Source organism: Cherax quadricarinatus, chromosome 61 (genome assembly GCF_038502225.1).
Source record: "Cherax quadricarinatus isolate ZL_2023a chromosome 61, ASM3850222v1, whole genome shotgun sequence".
In the NCBI taxonomy this organism is placed as follows: Eukaryota; Metazoa; Arthropoda; class Malacostraca; order Decapoda; family Parastacidae; genus Cherax; species Cherax quadricarinatus.
The window spans coordinates 16,981,720-17,009,268 of NC_091352.1; the positions used below are offsets into that span (position 1 = coordinate 16,981,720).

The 27,549-nt window shown below is 37.9% G+C and overlaps 1 protein-coding gene across 2 annotated transcripts in view; it reads left to right on the top strand.

The window, feature by feature from the left end:
- Window positions 1-27,549, top strand: part of Ino80 (chromatin-remodeling ATPase INO80) — a 754,916-nt gene that overhangs the window by 49,898 nt on the left and 677,469 nt on the right. For both annotated transcript variants that reach the window (XM_070098261.1, XM_070098262.1), the window contains exons 5-7: window positions 3,055-3,228; window positions 9,428-9,556; window positions 27,157-27,315. In XM_070098261.1, coding sequence (XP_069954362.1) covers window positions 3,055-3,228; window positions 9,428-9,556; window positions 27,157-27,315 — 462 coding nt within the window. The remainder of the gene's footprint in view (window positions 1-3,054; window positions 3,229-9,427; window positions 9,557-27,156; window positions 27,316-27,549) is intronic.

A 27,549-nucleotide genomic window follows, 5' to 3' on the forward strand; every position in this document is an offset into this window, starting at 1 on the left:
AGAAGGGCATTTTGCTGCACGTAGTATCGTGTCTTGGAGAGGATCCCAACCGTTTTGGATACTTTTTTGGTTATGTGTTGGATATGGGTGCTGAAATTCAGGTTGTTGTCAAGGTATAGGCCTAGGAATTTGCCCTCATTATGTCTGGTAATTAGAGTGTTGTCAATCTTAATGTTAATTTGTGCATCTCCTGCTCTGCTACCAAACATAATATAGTAGGTTTTGTCAGTGTTAAGCGTAAGTTTATTGGCTGTCATCCAAGTCGATATTTTGATAAGCTCCTCGTTAACAATGGTGTTGAGGGTGGCAAGATTAGGGTGAGAGATGACATAAGTCATGTCGTCAGCAAAGAGAATGGGTTTCAGGTGTTGGGATACATTTGGAAGATCATTGATGTATGTGAGGAAGAGCAGGGGACCAAGGACACTTCCCTGCGGAACTCCAGTATCAAGTGGCCGTGTTGTTGATGCTGTGTCTTTAATGGTGACATACTGATACCTATTAGTAAGGTAAGATTTGAAATAAGCAAGCGCATGGCCTCTTATACCGTAATGGTCAAGTTTGTGGAGTAGGATGTCGTGGTCTACTGTGTCAAAAGCCTTTCTTAGGTCAATAAAAATTCCTAGTGGATATTCCTTATTTTCCAATGCTGTGTAAAGCAGATCTAGCATTTTTATGATTGCATCATTAGTGCTTTTATTTTTCCTAAATCCAAATTGGCAGGGGTTGAGTATGTTTTGTGCTGTTATAAATGAATATAGTCTCCTGTGCACGAGTTTCTCAAAGATTTTGGATAGCAATGGTAAGTTTGATATTGGCCTATAGTTGTTTAAGTCTGTAGGGTCACCACCTTTATGTATTGGTGTAACCCTTGCCATCTTGAGTAGTTTCGGGAAGGTGCTAGTTTCTAGTGACTTGTTAAAAAGTAATGAAATAGCATGCGAAAGGATATGGGCCGCTCGCTTGTACAGTAATGGTGGGACATTAGACAGATTCCCTGAGTTGTTTTTAAGTGACTTTATAATCTCGGTGACTTCCGAGGGCTCAGTTGGTGCAAGATAGAAGGAATTTGGGAAATTCCCATCTAGGTAGTCCCCAGCATGGGCATTGGTATGTGGGATTTTATTGGCGAGATTAGATCCTATGGTTGAGAAGAAGTCGTTTATCTTGTTAGCTGTGTCAGTGGGATGTAGTGGTGTTTCATTAGGTTTAGTTAGGACAATATTCTTGTTTTTTTTTCAGTTTTTGGGTCTCTAGAATCTGAAAGAGTGTTTTCCAGGTCTTTTTTATATCTCCTCTAGTGTCTGTGAATCTACTGGAGTAGTATAGTTGTTTGGCTTTCTTTATTACTTTGGTGAGAACTGATGAATAGTGTTTAAGAATATCTTTGTGTATTAAGCCCTGTCTATATTGCTTTTCATATTGGTGTTTCTTGTCAATGGATTTCAGAATGGTGCTGGTTAGCCATGGGCAACCAAGCCGTTTGTTTGTGATCTGTTTCGTTTTTATAGGACAATGTTTGTTGTATAGTCAAAGTAATTTGTTAAGAAAAATGTCTGTCCAGTCATCAATACCATTGGCCTTGGAGAATTCTGTAGGCCAGTCAATAATCTCTAGGTCAGCTGTGAACTTCCTTATTGAGGCCTCGTCATGGAGTCTAAATGAGACTTTGTTGTATTCAAGTGGTGGTTTACTAATGTTTGTCAGGAGGAAGGTAGGGTAGTGGTCTGTAGTGCTATCTGTGATTATCCCTGATTTAAGGGGGGCTAGTATATTGGTCCATATGTGGTCTATTATGGTTGCACTTGTCTCAGTGAGCCTGGTTGGTTTAGTTATTGTTTTTATGAGAAGTGTGTTGTTCATATTGTTGATGAAATCAGTTACAGGCTGATCATCTAGTAAGCTAAGGTTGATGTTGAAGTCTCCAGCTAAGAGAAGGTGGTGCTTATTCATTTGTCTGTTTGTTATTAGTGACTTCAATTTCTCACTGAAATTTGGGATGTTTGTGTGAGGTATCCGGTAAATGGCACCGATTGTTATAGGTGTCTTAAGGTTTTTACAGTAAAATTAGCAAAAATGTATTCCCCATATTCATCACTAAAGCAAGTGGTGCTAATACAAGATAATTGATTAGAGTAATAGATTGCAATACCACCCCCAACTTGGTTTGGTCTGCAGTTGTGAATTGCTGTGTATCCTGGTAGAGGGTAGATATCTATTGTGTCCTGTTTAAGCCAGGTCTCAGTAAGAATAATGCAGAAGAGTGTCTTTAGTGATTCAAGGAGTGCCAGGAGGTCATCATAGTGTTTGCTTAAGGACCTGATGTTGTAGTTAAGTACAGATAGACTTTTAGCATTGTTTAGGATAGTGCTGGCTTGTGATGCTATGTAATAAAGGCAGTTACTTTCCAATAGGTTTTGATTGGGTGTCAGATTATGGAGGTTTAGATCAGGGTCAACGTGATCAATCATCTTCTAGGTTTAAATTATGGTTGTTTATATCCTGAGTTGTGTGTTGAGTTCTAGTACTGATATCTGTAGTGGTGGGAAGTTTGGATAAGTATATAGCTAGAGTATTTTGGTCATATAATAATAAAAGTACTGTATATTCCTTATGTAGTAATCAAATTGTAGAGGGTTTTACTTATCGGTAATTTTTCATACAGTAATGTAGCAATAAATATGATAATTATAAAAGTCCATGTTTTTTGCTGAAGCTGTATATTAAAGACAGGTTATTATTAAGTCCATGATTTGCATTTAGTTTTAAATTTAACTGTTGTTCAGTGTAGATGGTTACTGGCAGTGGCAGTACCAAAGGAAGGGGGGCTGAACCCCTAAATTCTGTCAGCAGCTCTCAAAGTCCCCCCCTAAATAATAATAATAATAATTGATTCAAGCCAAGTCCCCTAGCTCCCTCTTCCATTCAGATTGCCACCCTGAAACCCCTCCTGCATAAATCCTTTGAAACCACTCCTGGTTATTTACTTCCTGTGTTTTAAATGAGTTTGGAATTAAATTTTTATAATGATTTTTACTTTCTTTTTGTTTACAGAATCGTGGATATCTTTATTATAGTGCTGGTCTCTTGTCTCGAGTTGACAGATATCCAGACCATCAACGATTTATGGCAGGATCAAGAAGAAAGAAAAATAAAGAGAGAAAAGAAAAGGAGAAGCTAAAAAAGAAAATAAAGAAGGAAGAAGATGATGATGATCTAGACCCTGAGGTGACAATATTGCTCTCAGTACTTAATAATATTGAATTTCCATACAGATATTGTTTAATATTTTGTTTAAATTAGTTATTGAATGGGTTTTATTACTACAAAATATCGTATACCCTTCCCCCGCAGTGGGAAGGTCTCACTCCTGCCTGCTGTGGTGCTTCTTAACAGAAATGCATACCACCAGTGGAAATGAATTCCACTTCCAAGCACCTTAACCCTTTTGCAGTCCCTGCTATATTACTATGGGTTTGAGCTCAGGGTCTGTGCTGTCATTAGCTCAGCTCACTCAGATAAACAGTAAGTGGTAAATTTGGGCCTAGATATGAAAGATATAAAAGAAGAAAATTAAAAGTGAATATAGGAAAGAGTAAGGTTATGAGGATAACAAAAAGATTAGGTGATGAAAGATTGGATATCAGATTGGAGAGAGAGAGTATGGAGGAGGTGAATGTATTCAGATATTTGGGAGTGGACGTGTCAGCGGATGGGTCTATGAAAGATGAGGTGAATCATAGAATTGATGAGGGGAAAAGGGTGAGTGGTGCACTTTGGAGTCTGTGGAGACAAAGAACTTTTTCCTTGGAGGCAAAGAGGGGAATGTATGAGAGTATAGTTTTACCAATGCTCTTATATGGGTGTGAAGCATGGGTGATAACTGCTGCAGCGAGAAGAAGGCTGGAGGCAGTGGAGATGTCATGTCTGAGGGCAATGTGTGGTGTGAATATAATGCAGAGAGTTCGTAGTTTGGAAGTTAGGAGGAGGTGCGGGATTACCAAAACTGTTGTCCCGAGGGCTGAGGAAGGGTTGTTGAGGTGGTTCGGACATGTAGAGAGAATGGAGCGAAACAGAATGACTTCAAGAGTGTATCAGTCGGGCTGGAGTTTTGAGACTCTATGACCGCGGGTTCAATCCCGGCCGGGGGTATGGTGTATCAGTCTGTAGTGGAAGGAAGGTGGGGTAGGGGTCGGCCTAGGAAAGGTTGGAGGGAGGGGGTAAAGGAGGTTTTGTGTGAGAGGGGCTTGGACTTCCAGCGGGCATGCGTGAGCGTGTTTGATAGGAGTGAATGGAGACAAATGGTTTTTAATACTTGACGTTCTGTTGGAGTGTGAGCAAAGTAACATTTATGAAGGGGTTCAGGGAAACCAGCAGGCCGGACTTGAGTCCTGGAGATGGGAAGTACAGTGCCTGCACTCTGAAGGAGGGGTGTTTATGTTGAAGTTTAAAAACTGTAGTGTAAAGCACCCTTCTGGCAAGACAGTGATGGAGTGAATGATGGTGAAAGTTTTTCTTTTTTCGAGCCACCCTGCCTTGGTGGGAATCGGCCAGTGTGTTAATAACAAAAATAATAATAATATGAAAGAATGGGTCTATGTAGTGAGTGTGCACCATATAAAAAAAATCCTGCCCCACACAGTGCATGATGGGAAAAAAAACTGTGACTGTGTATTCAGCTTAAAATAGTGACTTTGCTGTGTATTTTTGGATGCTTTTTATGGTTCTATTCCCAGTTTCTTGGTATCATTTGATAGAATGGAAGATATGTACAGAAACAGAGATGTTTTTAATTGGCTTCAGGACTGGAAATAGCTTGAAATTGAGCTCAAATTAGCAGAAATGTTTGATTTTTGTCGATATTCCAGAGGACACAAATACATCACTTGTACAATATGCTTCCAGTTGTCAGTCTAATATGCATTCACAAATCCGCTGACGTTATTTATACAGTTACAGTACTACAATAATGCAGTAGTCTACATAACAGTAAATCTATTTTTTATGTGAATAAAAATTCAAAATGATAAGCAAGTCTGATATAGGAAAGGCCTGGGGACATAACTAATGAACAGAGGAAATGTTGCTTTAGTGCCTCATGTCTATATTGTTTATTCTGGATCCTCTTTTTTAAATTGGCAATTTTTTAATTTTGTATAAAATTGGCCAAATTACCAATTTCTGATCACTTTATTGGGTAGTTGAAGTAAGTAAATGAGTGGTTTCTTGTACTCAATCAATAGAATGTTTGGCATACTATCAAAATAGCTAAGAGTTTGGTCAGGACTCAAAGTGGGTGAAATTGCCGATGATTAAATATTGCTAAGATTGCCAACTTTGCAAAAGTGTAATTCCGTAAGTGTTCTATCAAATTTTGTACTCTTGGTATCATTACTCTTAGAGAAAGATTATCATTTAATGATTTTTTTTTTAATGGACCTTGAGAGCAATTCTCCAATCAAGGGTTTGGACCCTGAAAGAGTTAATGGAAATAGAGTACTTCTGTTGGAAATGGAAAGCAAAAATTTATAATGCAGAATATTGAAAATGCAAGTTATGATCATGTGAGTTAAGGTTTTCTACTATATTTAGATGTGAAAAGAATGAAGAACTCAAGACAGAGATGTATGTAAAATGCAAGATCACCAAATAGAATGAAAGGAGCATGTGAAAGATCCTGGTGTAATAATGTCAGCTGATTTTTTTTTTTTTTAAACAGTAAGGCAATTATCGTACAAGTTAGAAAAATGACAAGGTGGATATTGAGAATTTTCAAAACAAGGGAAACAGTGTCAGGGGTGGCACTTTTAAATCACTGGTGCTCTTTTGCTTGGAATATTGTTCATTGTTGATGGCTTCATCAGGGCAGGAGAGATGTCAGAGTTCAAATAAAGCATTTAAATTACTAGGAATGCCTCTAAATATGTGTTGATTGGAGTAGAAATGAGAGAGATACATGATACATGACAGACAGACAGGCAGACAGACAGAGACAGATAGATAGACAGATAGACAGACAGACATGTTTGTGTGCAACAGCGATAACAAATACAGCGAGGGTTAGCTAAATACAGTACATGAGTGAGTGTGGGTGGGTGTGAGTTGGACCTGACTAGCTTGTGCTACTAGGTCTGATGTTGTGCTCCTTCTTCAATGGATGTGACCTGACTAGGTGGGTCATTGGTCTTGGCTGGGGGGACATGGACCTGCCTTGCATGGGCCAGTAGGCCTGCTGCAGTGTTCCTTCTTTCTTATGCTCTTATGTATTTGGCAGGCTGGCCAGCTGACTGGCTGGCTGGCTTTGGCTGGCTTTGGCTGGCTTTGACTGGCTTTGACTGGCTTTGGCTGGTTTTGGCTGGCTTTGACTGGCTTTGGCTGTCTCTCTGTCTAATATCTCTGTATCTGTCTATATCTCTATGTATCTGTGTCTCTCTCACATGTACACTTAAGTACAGTTATTATACATAGTGTAAATTACCTAGGATAACCCAAAAATTCCAGGCAAAGATAGATAGACAGACAGATAGACAGACAGATAAACATGTTTGTGTGTATCAGTGAAAACAAGTAAAGCCAGGGTTACCCGAGCGCCTGTTTATCAAATGTCACAGTTGTTGTAACACCTTTCTAAAAGGAGTTTGATATGTATACTCCAGGGAGACAGAAAGACAGATAAGCAGAGACAGACACACAGACAGATAGATAGACAGAGAGATAAGACATGGTTGTGTGTAACAGTAATAACAAATACAGCGAGGGTTAGCTGGAGCAGTGGGCATTTATCAAATATTACTGGACTGTCAACTGTATAGGGATATTTTATTTTTATATAGCTTGACTTGTGTCCTGGAAATGGGAAGTACAATGCCTGCACTCTAAAGGAGGGGTTCGGGATATTAGCAGTTTGGAGGGATATGTTGTGTATCTTTATACGTATATGCTTCTAAACTGTTGTGTTCTGAGCACCTCTGCAAAAACAGTGATTATGTGTGAGTGAAGTGAAAGTGTTAAATGATTATGAAAGTATTTTCTTTTTGGAGATTTTCTTTCTTTTTTGGGTCACCCTGCCTCGGTGGGAGACAGCCGACTTGTTAAAAAAAAAAAATGCTTCAAGGTATATGCCAGGGTATCTAAAACATTGCTGGGACCTATAAATACTTTGTATATATTTCTAGACAAAAGTAAATAACCCAGGCAGGTGTACATGTTCGCCTGTCAATATGATTGTGACTTAGTACAATTTTGGTACCTATTATTGGTGTCAGAGCAAAGATTGGCTATGAAATCACAGGAATTAACAGAACATAAAAAAATAAATAAACTAAAATAAAAACGAGAAAAAAGATATATCGGCAACACTTCTGCAAGCGGCAGGAGTTGATGTTGCCATCAGGTGAGCATCCAGAGCCAACTTCACGGTCTTATATCTCAGTAAGTACTGACCCTAAATTTTTTTTTTAATCCTGTAACATGTAGAAAAATGTGCTCTTCATTAAAAAAAAAAATGTTTTTATTTTTCAAAATATTCGGAGCACCAAGCGAGTGAATGTAGATCTACGTTTGGACCGTTTAATCCTTTGACTGCCGCAACCCCAAATCCTAAAGTGTCTCCAGGTGTTGAAAAATTTAAAAAAAAAAAAAAAATTTCTTATGAAATGATAGGGAATCTTTTCTCGATAGTAATGACACCAAAAGTACGAAATTTGATTGAAAGCTTATGGAATTACACTCCTGCGAATTTAGCGATCTCAACAATATATATGCATCGGCGATTTCGCCGGCTTTGAGCCCTATTTTCGGCCAATTCCATTGTTCCAGTCAACCAAACTCATAACTATTTCTTTAGAACTATATTTTTTCTATCAATTGAGTATAAGAAACTGCCCATTTACCAATTTCAACTATCCAATAAGTGGTCAGAAATTGGCAATTTGGCCAATTTCATGCAAATTAAAAAAGATGCCAATTTCAAAATAGGGTCCAGAATAAACAATGCAAACATTCTTGGCACTAAAATAACATATCCTCTGTTCATTAGTCATGTCTCCAGGCCCCACTTATATTACTCTTGCTTTCTATCTTGATTTTTTATTCACTCAAAAAATAGAAGATTTACTGTTATGCAGACTACTGCATTATTGTAAAAATGGTATAAAATAATATCAGTGCTCTAGTGAAAGAATATTAGACTCCCCCGTTGACATGTATTGGACATGTAGTGTGATTTGCTTACTCTTGAACTTTGGTAAAAATTGAACATTTCTGTATTTTGAACTCAATTTCAAAGTCGTTTTCATTTTGAAACTAATCAAAATCATCTCTATTTCTGTAATATGTTTTCCATTCTATCAAATGAGACCAAGAAAATGAGAATACAACCATAAATACTATAGGAAAATACACCTCAAAGTTGGCGTTTTTATCCAAAAACACGGTTGGAGTTTTTTTCTCTCATGATGCACTGTGTGCTGCAGGATTTTTTTTATACAGTGCACACTGACCACACAGACCCATTCTCTCACATGTGGGCTTACCAGCTTTCTTCTGCTTGATTTGAAGCCGCTAGAATTATTGAGTATATATACGTCTGAAACACTGGCTCTTAAGACGTATACATATACGTATATGGCTGAAACAGGCAAAGGGTTAAGGATTAAATCCTGACATTGGTAGAGCTGCATGCACATAAGTATCTGGATTACAGGTGTCAGCTCGGGATTGCATTAGGCTGGTTAGGGCACTACATTTGGAGTTTGGTATGATTGAATATGTATACAGTGACAAGATTTTTCTGCCTAGTAGGGAGATGAGTACAAGTTGGTTTCTTCCTTAGGATATAGGACTTTTTGTCAGAGCCTATAATTAAAAATCCTCTGCACTTAATGTCTTAGTCAGTAAGTTATTCTAGCAATTAATTTTTAATTCACTCAGCACACAGGTTATGATTCCCATGTCTTCTTGCTATGGTACTTTGAGTTTCCCACCTTCCAGTACACAGCTACCTTCACCTGGTGGAGGTAGATGTGACATGGGTCTTCACACCTGGTTATACCCAGTTGTTGCACGTGTATCTAATTCCTCAACTTGTCAGTATTATATACCTGAAAATAGAATATTATACAGTGGAACCTCAAATATCGAACTTTCTTCAGTCCAGAAGGCTGTTCGAGTGCCTTTACTGAATGAGTTTATTCCCATCAGGAATAATGTAAATTAGATTAGTCCATTTCAGACCCTCAAAAATACACTTATAAAAGCACTTACAAAAATACACTTACATAATTGGTTGTGTTGGGAGCAGTTCGATTTTTGAAGTTCCACTGTATATCTGGAGATAGAATATTATATACATGAAGATAGGATATTGTATCATCTTTGTTAAAACATTTTGCATATATGTACTTAATTATATTTAATCCTCTATCAGAGTCCATTGGCCCAAAATGAAGACAGTCTACACAGTTTTCCAGATGATACCTCTGATGACCTCACAATTCCAGTTAAGGGTCGCAGAGGCAGCAGAAGAGATAAAAAACCTAAGAAATTAGATGCACAGGTAAGGTTATTTTCAGTCTTCTTTTTTTTTATGTGATGGAGAATGAGTTTCTTTGTTTTTGTCACTCCACTTTGGACAAAAAAAAAGAAGACTGTGTTATTAATATATATCCTATTTTGCTCTTTTGTGGAGTGAAATTGTCAATAATTTTTTCCTTACAACAATGGGGTTGCACTCTGTACACGTCATTTTGACTTCTCATACCATACATTGTTTATTCATTCTCACTCCCCTACTGTATCTACCCAGGTTATTTTTGGCATTATCTTTTGCTTAAATAAATTTATTGTCTTTTCCTGTCTCTCAGTATCCATTTACATTGCTACATCATGCCATCATAACACATTTTCAGTTTTATAAGTTACACACTTTCTCACTACCTCATATTTTTATGATGGTATAAGGGATGGTGCTATTCATAGAATCATGTGAACTGGGATATCTGCACCCTCCTGGAAAGACAGATATTGAATTAAAGATAGTAAATGTTTCCCAATTAATTGCAAGGGGAACAGGTAGCCAGCAAATTTTCCTTTGCATTTTAATCACCTACAAAGTGGATTAGGTAGATTAGGTGGATTAGGTAGTAGGTTGGTAGACAGCAACCACCCAGGGAGGTACTACCGTGCTGCCAAGTGAGTGTGAAATGAAAGCCTGTAATTGTTTTACATGATGGTAGGATTGCTGGTGTCTTTTGTCTGTCTCATAAATATGCAAGATTACAGGTACGTCTTGCTACTTCTACTTACACTTAGGTCACACTACACATACATGTACATGTTTATTTATACACACTCATCTGAGTTTTCTTTGATTTTATCTTAATAGTTCTTGGTCTTAATACTTTTCCTTTTATATCCATGGGGAAGTGGAATAAGAAGCTTTCCTCTGTAAGACATGCGGTAAGCCATGCGTGTTGTAAAAGTCAACTAAAATGCTGGGAACAATGGGCTAGTAACCCCTTTTCCTGTAAAGATTACTAAAAAGAATAAGAAGAAGAAAATTGTCAAAGTGGGAAGTCTGAATGTGCGTGGATGTTGTGCAAATGATAAGAAAGAGATGATTGTGGATGTTATGAATGAGAAGAAGCTGGATGTCCTGGCTTTAAGTGAAACGAAGTTGAAGAGGGTGGGAGAGTTTCAATGGAGAGGAATAAATGGGACTAGGTCAGGGGTTTCAATTAGAGTTAGAGCTAAAGAAGGAGTAGCAATAATGTTGAAGGATAAGCTATGGCAGGAAAAGAGAGACTATAAATGTATTAATTCAAGGATTATGTGGAGTAAAATAAAGATTGGATGTGAAAAGTGGGTTATAGTAAGCGTGTATGCACCTGGAGAAGAAAGAAGTGTAGAGGAGAGAGAGAGATTTTGGGAAATGTTGAGTGAATGTGTGGGGAGTTTTGAATCAAGTGTGAGAGTAATGGTGGTTGGGGATTTCAATGATAAAGTGGGTAAAAATGTTATGGAGGGAGTAGTAGGTAAATTTGGGGTGCCAGGGGTAAATGTAAATGGGGAGCCTTTAATTGAGTTATGTGTAGAAAGAGATTTGGTAATAAGTAATACATATTTTATGAAAAAGAGGATAAATAAATATACAAGGTATGATGTAGCACGTAATGAAAGTAGTTTATTAGATTATGTATTGGTGGATAAAAGGTTGATGGGTAGGCTCCAGGATATACATGTTTATAGAGGGGCAACTGATATATCAGATCATTATTTAGTTGTAGCTACAGTTAGAGTAAGAGGTAGATGGGAAAAGAGGAAGGTGGCAACAACAAGTAAGAGGGAGGTGAAAGTGTATAAACTAAGGGAGGAGGAAGTTCGGGGGAGATATAAGCGACTGTTGGCAGAAAGGTGTGCTAGTGCAAAGATGAGTAGTGTGGGGGTTGAAGATGCAATCCGGTCCCTGCATAATCGAATAATTGAAGCTACTAATGCAAATTGTCAAATAGCTTCCACAAAGATTATTATTTATTATTATTATTTTTTATTATCACACTGGCCGATTCCCACCAAGGCAGGATGGCCCGAAAAAGAAAAACTTTCACCATCATTCACTCCATCACTGTCTTGCCAGAAGGGTGCTTTACACTACAGTTTTTAAACTGCAACATTAACACCCCTCCTTCAGAGTGCAGGCACTGTACTTCCCATCTCCAGGACTCAAGTCCGGCCTGCCGGTTTCCCTGAACCCCTTCATAAATGTTACTTTGCTCACACTCCAACAGCACGTCAAGTATTAAAAACCATTTGTCTCCATTCACTCCTATCAAACACGCTCACGCATGCCTGCTGGAAGTCCAAGCCCCTCACACACAAAACCTCCTTTACCCCCTCTCTCCAACCTTTCCTAGGCCGACCCCTACCCCGCCTTCCTTCCACTGCAGACTGATACACTCTTGAAGTCATTCTGTTTCGCTCCATTCTCTCTACATGTCCGAACCACCTCAACAACCCTTCCTCAGCCCTCTGGACAACAGTTTTGGTAATCCCGCACCTCCTCCTAACTTCCAAACTACGAATTCTCTGCATTATATTCACACCACACATTGCCCTCAGACATGACATCTCCACTGCCTCCAGCCTTCTCCTCGCTGCAACATTCATCACCCATGCTTCACACCCATATAAGAGCGTTGGTAAAACTATACTCTCATACATTCCCCTCTTTGCCTCTAAGGACAAAGTTCTTTGTCTCCACAGACTCCTAAGTGCACCACTCACTCTTTCCCCCTCATCAATTCTATGATTCACCTCATCTTTCATAGACCCATCCGCTGACACGTCCACTCCCAAATATCTGAATACATTCACCTCCTCCATACTCTCTCCCTCCAATCTGATATTCAATCTTTCATCACCTAATCTTTTTGTTATCCTCATAACCTTACTCTTTCCTGTATTCACCTTTAATTTTCTTCTTTTGCACACCCTACCAAATTCATCCACCAATCTCTGCAACTTCTCTTCAGAATCTCCCAAGAGCACAGTGTCATCAGCAAAGAGCAGCTGTGACAACTCCCACTTTGCGTGTGATTCTTTATCTTTTAACTCCACGCCTCTTGCCAAGACCCTCGCATTTACTTCTCTTACAACCCCATCTATAAATATATTAAACAACCACAGTGACATCACACATCCTTGTCTAAGGCCTACTTTTACTGGGAAATAATTTCCCTCTTTCCTACATACTCTAACTTGAGCCTCACTATCCTCGTAAAAACTCTTCACTGCTTTCAGTAACCTACCTCCTACACCATACACTTGCAACATCTGCCACATTGCCCCCCTATCCACCCTGTCATACGCCTTTTCCAAATCCATAAATGCCACAAAGACCTCTTTAGCCTTATCTAAATACTGTTCACTTATATGTTTCACTGTAAACACCTGGTCCACACACCCCCTACCTTTCCTAAAGCCTCCTTGTTCATCTGCTATCCTATTCTCCGTCTTACTCTTAATTCTTTCAATAATAACTCTACCATACACTTTACCAGGTATACTCAGCAGACTTATCCCCCTATAAGTTTTGCACTCTCTTTTATCCCCTTTGCCTTTATACAAAGATATACCAACAATATAAACCTACTAGGGAAATTAGAGACAATTTAAGAAATTATCAAGCAGAATGTCGAAGGCATCTTCAAACGCGACAACCAACAGTAGCTACACTGCACCGATTAAGGCAAGAATTAATTAACATGATTAGTCATCACAAACGGGACTTATGGAAATTGCTAGTTCTTCAAGCTAATCAGTATAAACGGGAACCAGCAAAATTTTGGAGTAAGATCCGACAACTTTTAGGGGCAAAGCACAAGGCTCCTAACTACCTAGTTCATACCTTATCTGATGAGGATGATGAAGATGTTGAAATTAAACTTGACGATCCACAGGACCAGGCTAATTTGATGGGTGATGTATGGAAGAAAATTCTCTCCCACAATAACAGTCGTCAATTTAACAATAATCATTATCAGTTGGTAAATGAATGGAGAGATGAGAACTTGGATGATCTACAACCACTACCTTCCATCGATACTTCAACTCTTGAAGATACCCACCCGCTTACTAGACCTATTACATTACTAGAGATGAGTCAGGTTATTGGAAGAATGCGAAATAGAGCCCCTGGCCTCTCTGGAATAACAATGAAACAAATAAAGTTCCTACCCAGAAATTGTAAACAGTCTTTGGTAAATATCTTTAATGCCATCTTGGCCTCAGGACATTTTCCAGTGGTTTTTAAGACTGCTAGGATGATCTTTCTTGGTAAGCCCAATAAAGACATCCACCAACCTGGGAACTATAGACCTATATCTTTACTTGAAGTCACTGGAAAAGTTCTTGAGAAGGTCATTTCCAACAGATTGAACTACTATATGGAGTTTAATCACTTCTTTACTGAAAAACAATTTGGCTTTAGAACACATAGAGGTACCAATCATGCAATAAATGTTATTTTCGATACTGTAGCAAGTCTAAAACATCAGGGCGATCTTGCCTTAATTGCCACCAGAGATGTTCATAAAGCTTTTGATAGCTTATGGCATGATGGCCTTATATACAAAATCATTGACCTACCAGACCATAACTGGACTTTTCTCAGAGTAATATATAATTTCTTAACTCAAAGAAAAATCATTCCCACCTTTCATGGCAGGTCGGCAGAGCCTTTTATACCGACAGCTGGTGTCCCACAAGGTTCTTGTCTAAGTCCACTTCTGTTCAACATTTATGTGAATGACCTTCCTCAACCAGAGTTTAATGATACAATTGTGACACAGTTTGCAGATGATGTTATTCATGTCGTCTCATCAACTCCGGTAACAGGAAAATACAAGTATGAGAGAGTCATAGAAAAAATGAATATTGAACTTCGTCGAACATCTAATTGGGAAAAGAAATGGAGAATTACGACTAATCCTGACAAGGTCCTTGTTAGCACGATAGGATGTTTTGCATCAACAATTGAAGATAAAGGGGGTATCTCCATCAGAGGTACACCTGTAGCCATTAGAAACCCTAACAAGATTTTGGGATATGAAATAGACAGGCTGCTCCACTCAACATCTCATGTAACTAAAAAGATCAACATAGCCAAAGCCGGTCTTAGCAGTCTCTTTCGATTCAATCAAGCCCCTCAACATGTCAAAAAACATCTGTATAAAATGATAATAAGACCAATACTCGAATACCCTTGTGTCCCAATGTCATTAACAACAAAGACCAACATCCTACGGTTACAAAGGGTCCAGAATAGAGCTCTTTGCTTCATTACCGATACCAGGAGGAGAGACAGAGTTAAAATGGCAGATTTACACATACAACAAGATATTACTGCCATAAATGTACGCCCCGACACCCTAAAAAAGAAACAACTCTATACAATGCAAGAACTATACATGCCAGATAGAGAACTTCCTATACAAGTGGTAAATACCACGGATTATATCATCAATACTCCTCCTCACAGGACTCAAAGAATGACTCTCCCACAGAGGGTCCATCGTTTTATACATAAAGATGATTACCATCGACCCATGATATTGAGCAACCTCCCTGATGAAGAAGATTGGGTAGCACCAGAACCCTTCTATGTATACTGAGAAAATCATCGCCCCCAATTAGGGAGACATCTTATATAACAATCTAATGTAAAAATTATGCTATTTACCATGGCTGGACACCACCTGTAAGAAGCCATTGTCACGTAATTCTATAAACTGGCCAGAAAATTATTGCCTTCATTGTCGCATAAATATCCGTTGTGCAATTGCAAAAAAAAAAAGCAATTGCAACTTGTATAATTACTACCAATTCAGAGTCATGTACTTATATACCTATTATATCTATGTGACTCTGATGGGTTAGTATTATACCCCTTAAAGAATATCTTATCATTTCACATACACTTTTTAAATTACACCAAAGTGGTTGGGCCACTTACCTTTTATATCCTACCTCTCCCCCCCCTCCCACCCTTTTCCAATATTTCCATCCTTACCCATTCTTCTTCCTTACCCATCTTACCAAAGCTCTGGTCATAAGAAGAAGAAGAAGAGTATTAGAATGTGGGGCAGAAGTTTGTGGTTATAGGAGGGTGGGGGCAGGTGGAAAGAGGAGTGATTGGTGGAATGATGAAGTAAAGGGTGTGATAAAAGAGAAAAAGTTAGCTTATGAGAGGTTTTTACAAAGCAGAAGTGTTATAAGAAAAGCAGAGTATATGGAGAGTAAAAGAAAGGTGAAGAGAGTGGTGAGAGAGTGCAAAAGGAGAGCAGATGAAAGAGTGGGAGAGGCACTGTCAAGAAATTTTAATGAAAATAAGAAAAAATTTTGGAGTGAGTTAAACAAGTTAAGAAAGCCTAGGGAAAGTATGGATTTGTCAGTTAAAAACAGAGTATTCTGAGCACCTCTGCAAAAACAGTGATAATGTGTGAGTGTGGTGAAAGTGTTGAATGATGATGAAAGTATTTTCTTTTTGGGGATTTTCTTTCTTTTTTGGGTCACCCTGCCTCGGTGGGAGACGGCCAACTTGTTGAAAAAAAAAAAAAAAAAAAAAAAATATATATATATATATATATATATATATATATATATATATATATATATATATATATATATATATATATATATATATATATATATATATATATATATATATATATATATGTATGTATATATATATATATATATGTATATATATATATATATATATATATATATATATATATATACAGTGGTCCCTCGCTTTTCGTAGTTCTCGGCAATCGTAAATTTCGCCAATCATAGGGGTATTTTCGTATAAACATGGACTCGCTTCTCATAGGTTGACTCGCAAATAGTAGTTCGTCCGGGACGCGTACACACGGTGTGAACCTGGGAGGCCTCCCTACCCAGCCAGTCTGGCATTGTTTACCAGTGAGTGAAGGTCCCCTCAAGTGCTCCTACGAAATATTTCATAATATTCCACTCATTTCAGTGCTTGCAAGTACTAAATAAGCTACCATGGCTCCAAAGAAAGCTCCTAGTGCCAAGCCTGTGGTAAAGAAGGTGAGAAATATGTACAGTGACAAAGTCTTGGGCCATTTTAGGGAAGTGTTAAAGAGATGCCAGAAACAGAGCTCTCTCCACAGTTACTATGTGAGACAGGACTAGAGTGACTTTCAAGGTGGTCCTAGTGGCATTAAGAAACAGAGAAGAGAAGCAACCCCAGAGAAGCAATTGGTACCTGAGGTGTTGCTGGAAGGGAATTCCCCTTCCAAACTGTAAACAATCCAATCTCTCTCCTCCTCCAGTCTCCCATACACTAAGAAGAATCTCCAATAAAGGTAAGTGTTATGCTGTTAATGTTTCATTCATCATTTCCCATTGTATTGTTTATGTACTACATGTATATTTCATGTAAAAAAATTTTTTTTTTAATACTTCTGGGTGTCAGAAACGGATTAATTGTATTTACATTATTTCTTATGGGGAAAATTGATTCGCAAATCGTAAATTTCGTTTATAGTAGCTCCTCCAGGAACGGATTAATTACGAAAAACGAGGGACCACTGTATATATATATATATATATATATATATATATATATATATATATATATATATATATATATATATATATTTTTTTTATTTTTATTATCACACCGGCCGATTCCCACCAAGGCAGGGTGGCCCGAAAAAGAAAAACTTTCACCATCATTCACTCCATCACTGTCTTGCCAGAAGGGTGCTTTACACTACAGTTTTTAAACTGCAACATTAACACCCCTCCTTCAGAGTGCAGGCACTGTACTTCCCATCTCCAGGACTCAAGTCCGGCCTGCCGGTTTCCCTGAATCCCTTCATAAATGTTACTTTGCTCACACTCCAACAGCACGTCAAGTATTAAAAACCATTTGTCTCCATTCACTCCTATCAAACACGCTCACGCATGCCTGCTGGAAGTCCAAGCCCCTCGCACACAAAACCTCCTTTACCCCCTCCCTCCAACCCTTCCTAGGCCGACCCCTACCCCGCCTTCCTTCCACTACAGACTGATACACTCTTGAAGTCATTCTGTTTCGCTCCATTCTCTCTACATGTCCGAACCACCTCAACAACCCTTCCTCAGCCCTCTGGACAACAGTTTTGGTAATCCCGCACCTCCTCCTAACTTCCAAACTACGAATTCTCTGCATTATATTCACACCACACATTGCCCTCAGACATGACATCTCCACTGCCTCCAGCCTTCTCCTCGCTGCAACATTCATCACCCACGCTTCACACCCATATAAGAGCGTTGGTAAAACTATACTCTCATACATTCCCCTCTTTGCCTCCAAGGACAAAGTTCTTTGTCTCCACAGACTCCTAAGTGCACCACTCACTCTTTTTCCCTCATCAATTCTATGATTCACCTCATCTTTCATAGACCCATCCGCTGACACGTCCACTCCCAAATATCTGAATACATTCACCTCCTCCATACTCTCTCCCTCCAATCTGATATTCAATCTTTCATCACCTAATCTTTTTGTTATCCTCATAACCTTACTCTTTCCTGTATTCACCTTTAATTTTCTTCTTTTGCACACCCTACCAAATTCATCCACCAATCTCTGCAACTTCTCTTCAGAATCTCCCAAGAGCACAGTGTCATCAGCAAAGAGCAGCTGTGACAACTCCCACTTTGTGTGTGATTCTTTGTCTTTTAACTGCTTGGAATTTCTCTATTCTTTCAGAGTGGTTGTTTTGCATATTTTGAAATCACCTGTTTACTGTGATCTTATTGCATATATATATATATATATATATATATATATATATATATATATATATATATATATATATATATATATATATATATATATATATATATATGTATATATACATATATATATACATATATATATATATATATATATATATATATATATATATATATATATATATATGTATATATATATGTATATATACATATATATATATGTATATATACATATATATATATATATATATATATATATATATATATATATATATATATATATATATATATATATATATATATATATATATATATATATATATATATATATATATATGCAATAAGATCACAGTAAACAGGTGATTTCAAAATATGCAAAACAACCACTCTGAAAGAATAGAGAAATTCCAAGCGCTTTCGTGACTACTCACATTATCAAGGAACTATGATAATGGGATAATGTGAGTAAACACGAGAGCGCTTGGAATTTCTCTATTCTTTCAGAGTGGTTGTTTTGCATATATATATATATATATATATATATACATATATATATATATATATATATATATATATATATATATATATATATATATATATATATATATATATATATATATATAAATTTTTTTTTTTCAACAAGTCGGCCGTCTCCCACCGAGGCAGGGTGACCCAAAAAAGAAAGAAAATCCCCAAAAAGAAAATACTTTCATCATCATTCAACACTTTCACCACACGCACACATTATCACTGCTTTTGCAGAGGTGCTCAGAATACAACAGTTTAGATAGCATATACATATAAAGATACACAACATATCCCTCCAAACTGCCAATATCCCAAACCCCTCCTTTAAAGTGCAGGCATTGTACTTCCCATTTCCAGGACTCAAGTCCGACTATATGAAAATAACCGGTTTCCCTGAATCCCTTCACTAAATATTACCCTGCTCACATTCCAACAGATCGTCAGGTTCCAAGTATCATTCGTCTCCATTCACTCCTATCTAACACGCTCATGCACGCTTGCTGGAAGTCCAAGCCCCTCGCCCACAAAACCTCCTCTACCCCGTCTTTCCAACCCTTTCGAGGACGACCCCTACCCCTCTTTCCTTCCCCTATAGACTTATATGCTTTCCATGTCATTCTACTCTGATCCATTCTCTCTAAATGACCAAACCACCTCAACAACCCCTCTTCTGCCCTCTGACTAATGCTTTTATTAACTCCACACCTTCTCCTAATTTCCACACCCCGAATTTTCTGCATAATATTTACACCACACATTGCCCTTAGACAGGACATCTCCACTGCCTCCAACCGTCTCCTCGCTGCTGCATTTACCACCCAAGCTTCACATCCATATATGAGTGTTGGTACTACTATACTTTCATACATTCCCTTCTTTGCCTCCATAGATAATGTTTTTTGACTCCACATATACCTCAACGCACCACTCACCTTTTTTCCCTCATCAATTCTATGATTAACCTCATCCTTCATAAATCCATCCGCCGACACGTCAACTCCCAAGTATCTGAAAACATTCACTTCTTCCATACTCCTCCTCCCCAATTTGATATCCAATTTTTCTTTATATAAATCATTTGATACCCTCATCACCTTACTCTTTTCTATGTTCACTTTCAACTTTCTACCTTTACACACATTCTCAAGCTCATCCACTAACCTTTGCAATTTTTCTTTAGAATCTCCCATAAGCACAGTATCCTCTGCAAAAAGTAACTGTGTCAATTCCCATTTTGAATTTGATTCCCCATAATTTAATCCCACCCCTCTCCCGAGCACCCTAGCATTTACTTCTTTTACAACCCCATCTATAAATATATTAAACAGCCATGGTGACATTACACATCCCTGTCTAAGACCTACTTTTACCGGGAAGTGTTCTCCCTCTCTTCTACACACCTGAGCCTCACTATCCTCATAAAAGCTCTTTACAGCATTTAGTAACTTACCACCTATTCCATAAACTTGCAACATCTGCCACATTGCTCCTCTATCCACTATCATATGCCTTTTCTAAATCCATAAATGCAATAAAAACTTCCCTACCTCTATCCAAATACTGTTCACATATATGCTTCAATGTAAACACTTGATCTACACATCCCCTACCCACTCTGAAGCCTCCTTGCTCATCCACAATTCTACATTCTGTCTTACCTCTAATTCTTTCAATTATAACTCTACCGTATACTTTTCCTGGTATACTCAGTAAACTTATTCCTCTATAATTTTTACAATCTCTTTTGTCCCCTTTCCCTTTATATAAAGGGACTATAAATGCTCTCTGCCAATCCCTAGGTACCTTCCCCTCTTTCATACATTTATTAAACAAAAGTACCAACCACTCCAACACTCTATCCCCCCCTGCTTTTAACATTTCTGTCATGATCCCATCAGTTCCAGCTGCTTTACCCCCTTTCATTCTACGTAATGCCTCACGTACCTCCACCACACTTACATTCTGCTCTTCTTCACTCCTAAAAGATGGTATACCTCCCTGGCCAGTGCATGAAATTACCGCCTCCCTTTCTTCCTCAACATTTAAAAGTTCCTCAAAATATTCTCGCCATCTACCTAATAACTCCCTCTCCCCATCTACTAACTCCCCTACTCTGTTTTTAATGGACAAATCCGTACTTTCCCTAGGCTTTCTTAACTTGTTTAACTCACTCCAAAATTTTTTCTTATTTTCATTAAAATTTCTTGACAGTGCCTCTCCCACTCTTTCATCTGCTCTCCTTTTGCACTCTCTCACCACTCTCTTCACCTTTCTTTTACTCTCCATATACTCTGCTCTTCTTATAACACTTCTGCTTTGTAAAAACCTCTCGTAAGCTACCTTTTTCTCTTTTATCACACCCTTTACTTCATCATTCCACCAATCACTCCTCTTTCCTCCTGCCCCCACCCTCCTATACATATATATATATATATATATATATATATATATATATATTTATAGTAGTAGGTTGGTAGACAGCAACCACCCAGGGAGGTACTACCGTCCTGCCAAGTGAGTGTAAAATGAAAGCCTGTAATTGTTTTACATGATGGTAGGATTGCTGGTGTCTTTTGTCTGTCTCATAAATATGCAAGATTACAGGTACGTCTTGCTACTTCTACTTACAATTAGGTCACACTACACATACATGTACACGTTTATTTATACACACTCATCTGAGTTTTCTTTGATTTTATCTTAATAGTTCTTGGTCTTATTACTTTTCCTTTTATATCCATGGGGAAGTGGAATAAGAATCTTTCCTCCGTAAGCCATGCGTGTTGTAAAAGTCAACTAAAATGCCGGGAACAATGGGCTAGTAACCCCTTTTCCTGTAAAGATTACTAAAAAGAATAAGAAGAAGAAAATTGTCAAAGTGGGAAGTCTGAATGTGCATGGATGTTGTGCAAATGATAAGAAAGAGATGATTGTGGATGTTATGAATGAGAAGAAACTGGATGTCCTGGCTTTAAGTGAAACAAAGCTGAAGGGGGTGGGAGAGTTTCAATGGAGAGGAATAAATGGGATTAGGTCAGGGGTTTCAAATAGAGTTAGTGCTAAAGAAGGAGTAGCAATAATGTTGAAGGATAAGCTATGGCAGGAAAAGAGGGACTACAAATGCATAAGTTCAAGGTTTATGTGGAGTAAAATAAAGATTGGATGTGAAAAGTGGGTTATAGTAAGCGTGTATGCACCTGGAGAAGAGAGAAGTGTAGAGGAGAGAGAGATATTCTGGGAAATGTTGAGTGAATGCGTGGGGAGTTTTGAATCAAGTGTGAGAGTAATGGTGGTTGGGGATTTCAATGCTAAAGTGGGTAAAAATTTTATGGAGGGAGTAGTAGGTAAATTTGGGGTGCCAGGGGTAAATGTAAATGGGGAGCCTTTAATTGAGCTATGTGTAGAAAGAAATTTGGTAATGAGTAATACATATTTTATGAAAAAGAGGATAAATAAATATACAAGGTATGATGTAGCACGTAATGAAAGTAGTTTGTTAGATTATGTATTGGTGGATAAAAGGTTGATGGGTAGGCTCCAGGATGCACATGTTTATAGAGGGGCAACTGATATATCAGATCATTATTTAGTTGTAGCTACAGTTAGAGTAAGAGGTAGATGGGAAAAGAGGAAGGTGGCAACAACAAGTAAGAGGGAGGTGAAAGTGTATAAACTAAGGGAGGAGGAAGTTCGGGCGAGATATAAGCGACTATTGGCAGAAAGGTGGGCTAGTGCAAAGATGAGTAGTGGGGGGGGGTTGAAGAGGGTTGGAATAGTTTTAAAAATGCAGTATTAGAATGTGGGGCAGAAGTTTGTGGTTATAGGAGGGTGGGGGCAGGAGGAAAGAGGAGTGATTGGTGGAATGATGAAGTAAAGGGTGTGATAAAAGAGAAAAAGGTAGCTTACGAGAGGTTTTTACAAAGCAGAAGTGTTTTAAGAAGAGCAGAGTATATGGAGAGTAAAAGAAAGGTGAAGAGAGTGGTGAGAGAGTGCAAAAGGAGAGCAGATGAAAGAGTGGGAGAGGCACTGTCAAGAAATTTTAATGAAAATAAGAAAAAATTTTGGAGTGAGTTAAACAAGTTAAGAAAGCCTAGGGAAAGTATGGATTTGTCAGTTAAAAAACAGAGTAGGGGAGTTAGTAGATGGGGAGAGGGAGGTATTAGGTAGATGGCGAGAATATTTTGAGGAACTTTTAAATGTTGAGGAAGAAAGGGAGGCGGTAATTTCATGCACTGGCCAGGGAGGTATACCATCTTTTAGGAGTGAAGAAGAGCAGAATGTAAGTGTGGTGGAGGTACCTGAGGCATTACGTAGAATGAAAAGGGGTAAAGCAGCTGGAACTGATGGGATCATGACAGAAATGTTAAAAGCAGGAGGGGATATAGTGTTGGAGTGGTTGGTACTTTTGTTTAATAAATGTATGAAAGAGGGGAAGGTACCTAGGGATTGGCAGAGAGCATGTATAGTCCCTTTATATAAAGGGAAAGGGGACAAAAAAGATTGTAAAAATTATAGAGGAATAAGTTTATTCAGTATACCAGGAAAAGTGTACGGTAGGGTTATAATTGAAAGAATTAGAGGTAAGACAGAATGTAGAATTGCGGATGAGCAAGGAGGTTTCAGAGTGGGTAGGGGATGTGTAGATCAAGTGTTTACATTGAAGCATATTTGTGAACAGTATTTAGATAAAGGTAGGGAAGTTTTTATTGCATTTATGGATTTAGAAAAGGCATATGATAGAGTGGATAGAGGAGCAATGTGGCAGATGTTGCAAGTTTATGGAATAGGTGGTAAGTTACTAAATGCTGTAAAGAGCTCTTATGAGGATAGTGAGGCTCAGGTTAGGGTGTGTAGAAGAGAGGGAGAATACTTCCTGGTAAAAGTAGGTCTTAGACAGGGATGTGTAATGTCACCATGGTTGTTTAATATATTTATAGATGGGGTTGTAAAAGAAGTAAATGCTAGGGTGTTCGGGAGAGGGGTGGGATTAAATTATGGGGAATCAATTTCAAAATGGGAATTGACACAGTTACTCTTTGCTGATGATACTGTGCTTATGGGAGATTCTAAAGAAAAATTGCAAAGGTTAGTGGATGAGTTTGAGAATGTGTGTAAAGGTAGAAAGTTGAAAGTGAACATAGAAAAGAGTAAGGTGATGAGGGTATCAAATGATTTAGATAAAGAAAAATTGGATATCAAATTGGGGAGGAGGAGTATGGAAGAAGTGAATGTTTTCAGATACTTGGGAGTTGACGTGTCGGCGGATGGATTTATGAAGGATGAGGTTAATCATAGAATTGATGAGGGAAAAAAGGTGAGTGGTGCGTTGAGGTATATGTGGAGTCAAAAAACGTTATCTATGGAGGCAAAGAAGGGAATGTATGAAAGTATAGTAGTACCAACACTCTTATATGGATGTGAAGCTTGGGTGGTAAATGCAGCAGCGAGGAGACGGTTTGAGGCAGTGGAGATGTCCTGTCTAAGGGCAATGTGTGGTGTAAATATTATGCAGAAAATTCGGAGTGTGGAAATTAGGAGAAGGTGTGGAGTTAATAAAAGCATTAGTTAGAGGGCAGAAGAGGGGTTGTTGAGGTGGTTTGGTCATTTAGAGAATTTGGATCAAAGTAGAATGACATGGAAAGCATATAAATCTATAGGGGAAGGAAGGAGGGGTAGGGGTCATTCTCAAAAGGGTTGGAAAGAGGGGGTAAAGGAGGTTTTGTGGGCAAGGGGCTTGGACTTCTAGCAAGCGTGCATGAGCGTGTTAGATAGGAGTGAATGGAGATGAATGATACTTGGGACCTGACGATCTGTTGGAGTGTGAGCAGGGTAATATTTAGTGAAGGGATTCAGGGAAACCGGTCATTTTCATATAGTCGGACTTGAGTCCTGGAAATGGGAAGTACAATGCCTGCACTTTAAAGGAGTGGTTTGGGATATTGGCAGTTTGGAGGGATATGTTGTGTATCTTTATACGTATATGCTTCTAAACTGTTGTATTCTGAGCACCTCTGCAAAAGCAGTGATAATGTGTGAGTGTGGTGAAAGTGTTGAATGATGATGAAAGTATTTTCTTTTTGGGGATTTTCTTTCATTTATATATATATATATATATATATATATATATATATCTATATATATATATATATTATTTTTTTTTTTAACAAGTCGGTCAAACTTACTTTAAACATTGACAAAACCTACTTCATTCAGTTTGGTAACAGAGCTACAGACGTCCCTCTTAACATAAAGATAAATGGATCACCTATCACAAAACTCACAGAGGGAAAATTCTTAGGAATCCACCTTGATAATAGACTCAAATTTCAAACACATATACAACAAATTTCCAAAAAAAATTCCAAGACCGTAGGCATACTATTGAAGATATGGTACTATGTTCCACAGTTAGCCCTCCTGGCCCTATATCACTCACTTATTTACCCCTATCTCACCTATGGAATTTGTGCACGGGGCTCAACAACAATAAACCATCTTAGACCATTAATTACCCAACAAAAGGCTGCAGTCAGAATGATAACAAATTCCCACTACAAGCAGCACACTCCACCAATATTCAAAACTCTAAACCTACTCACCATTCAAAACATCCATACTTATTACTGCACCTACTACATTCATAGAACACTTAATTCTGATATAAACCCTCCCCTCAAACGTCTCCTTACCAACCTCAACAGAACACACGACATAACACAAGGCACAGATCACTCTTTGATGTTCTTCGAGTCCATCTCATGCTATGCAAAAACTCAATACACATAAAAGGCCCTAAAATCTGGAATTCATTACCTGTGAATATAAAAGAAACACTGTCTGTTTATAAATTCAAGTCTCTTCTCAAAAATCACTTACTCACCCACAACTAAATAAATACTGAATAATTGTATCTCATAAATTGTATCTCGTAAATGTTTCTCATTATTATATCTCATAAATGTCTAACCTGTGACCCAATCAAACTTTATTTTTTAATTACATTACCTAACAGAATACTCCAAACTATTGAATGCTCAGCAACACAGTAAATGACCATATGACCTGTCTTTGCAATACTCATTTGTGCTAAATTGTTATCTGTTTACAATAATGTATTTACCACTGAATATATCATTGCTTAGGTAATCTTAAGTTAATTTTAAGCCTGCTCATAATGCTCTGCATACAAGGGGCTTTGGCATGTTGCACTGTAATAACTTTTTACTTCACTGTATCATGTTCAAATTAATAAATAAATAAATAAAATATATATATATACATACATATGTATATATATATACAGTGGACCCCTGCATAATGATCACCTCCGAATGCGACCAATTATGTAAGTGTATTTATGTAAGTGCGTTTGTACGTGTATGTTTGGGGGTCTGAAATGGACTAATCTACTTCACAATATTCCTTATGGGAACAAATTCGGTCAGTACTGGCACCTGGACATACTTCTGGAGTGAAAAAATATCCACTGTATATATATATATATACAGTGGACCCCCGGTTAACGATATTTTTTCACTCCATAAGTATGTTCAGGTGCCAGTACTGACCGAATTTATTCCCATAAGGAATATTGTGAAGTAGATTAGTCCATTTCAGACCCCCAAACATACACGTACAAACGCACTTACATAAATACACTAACATAATTGGTCGCATTCGGAGGTAATCGTTATGCGGGGGTCCACTGTATATATATATATATATATATATATATAGCCTAGGTAGTAGGTTGGTAGACAGCAACCGCCCAGGGAGGTACTACCGTCCTGCCAAGTGAGTGTAAAACGAAAGCCTGTAATTGTTTTACATGATGGTAGGATTGCTGGTGTCCTTTTTTCTGTCTCATGAACATGCAAGTTTTCAGGTACGTCTTGCTACTTCTACTTACACTTAGGTCCCACTACACATACATGTACAAGCACATATATACACACCCCTCTGGGTTTTCTTCTATTTTCTTTCTAGTTCTTATTCTTGTTTATTTCCTCTTATCTCCATGGGGAAGTGGAACAGAATTCTTCCTCCGTAAGCCATGCGTGTTGTAAGAGGCGACTAAAATGCCGGGAGCAAGGGGCTAGTAACCTCTTCTCCTGTATATATTACTAAATGTAAAAGGAGAAACTTTCGTTTTTCCTTTTGGGCCACCCCGCCTCGGTGGGATACGGCCGGTGTGTTGAAAGAAAGAAAGATATATATATATATATATATATATATATATATATATATATATATATATATATATATATATATATATATACATACTCACATACATACATATATACATACTTGCAGGCACTAACAATGAGAAGACATAAGCTGTGGGTTCTAATGGCAAAGAAAGAAGTAGGAAGATGTCAGAAGTCAAAGGCATCCTTTCGGAAAGAGGTACTACAGAATTGCAAAAGGATGGCCACTGGGTGTATGAGAGTGTGTCGACAAAAAGCATTACAAGTAAGAGGTTGTCTAGTGTGTGTAGTGTAAGAAATATTTGCATATATTCTTTCATTTGTTTTAGTAAGTTTTTAATTATATTTTGAATTTCCTTCCTATTGGTATCATCCTGATGGCTTAAGCATAGATCCAGGGTATTTACATTATGGAAATATTTGTGTTGAGTTCCAACACAGTGCTAGGTGGTTTTCCTGTGGGCAAATAAGTTTTAGGAATTAGATTATTTTTGCTTAG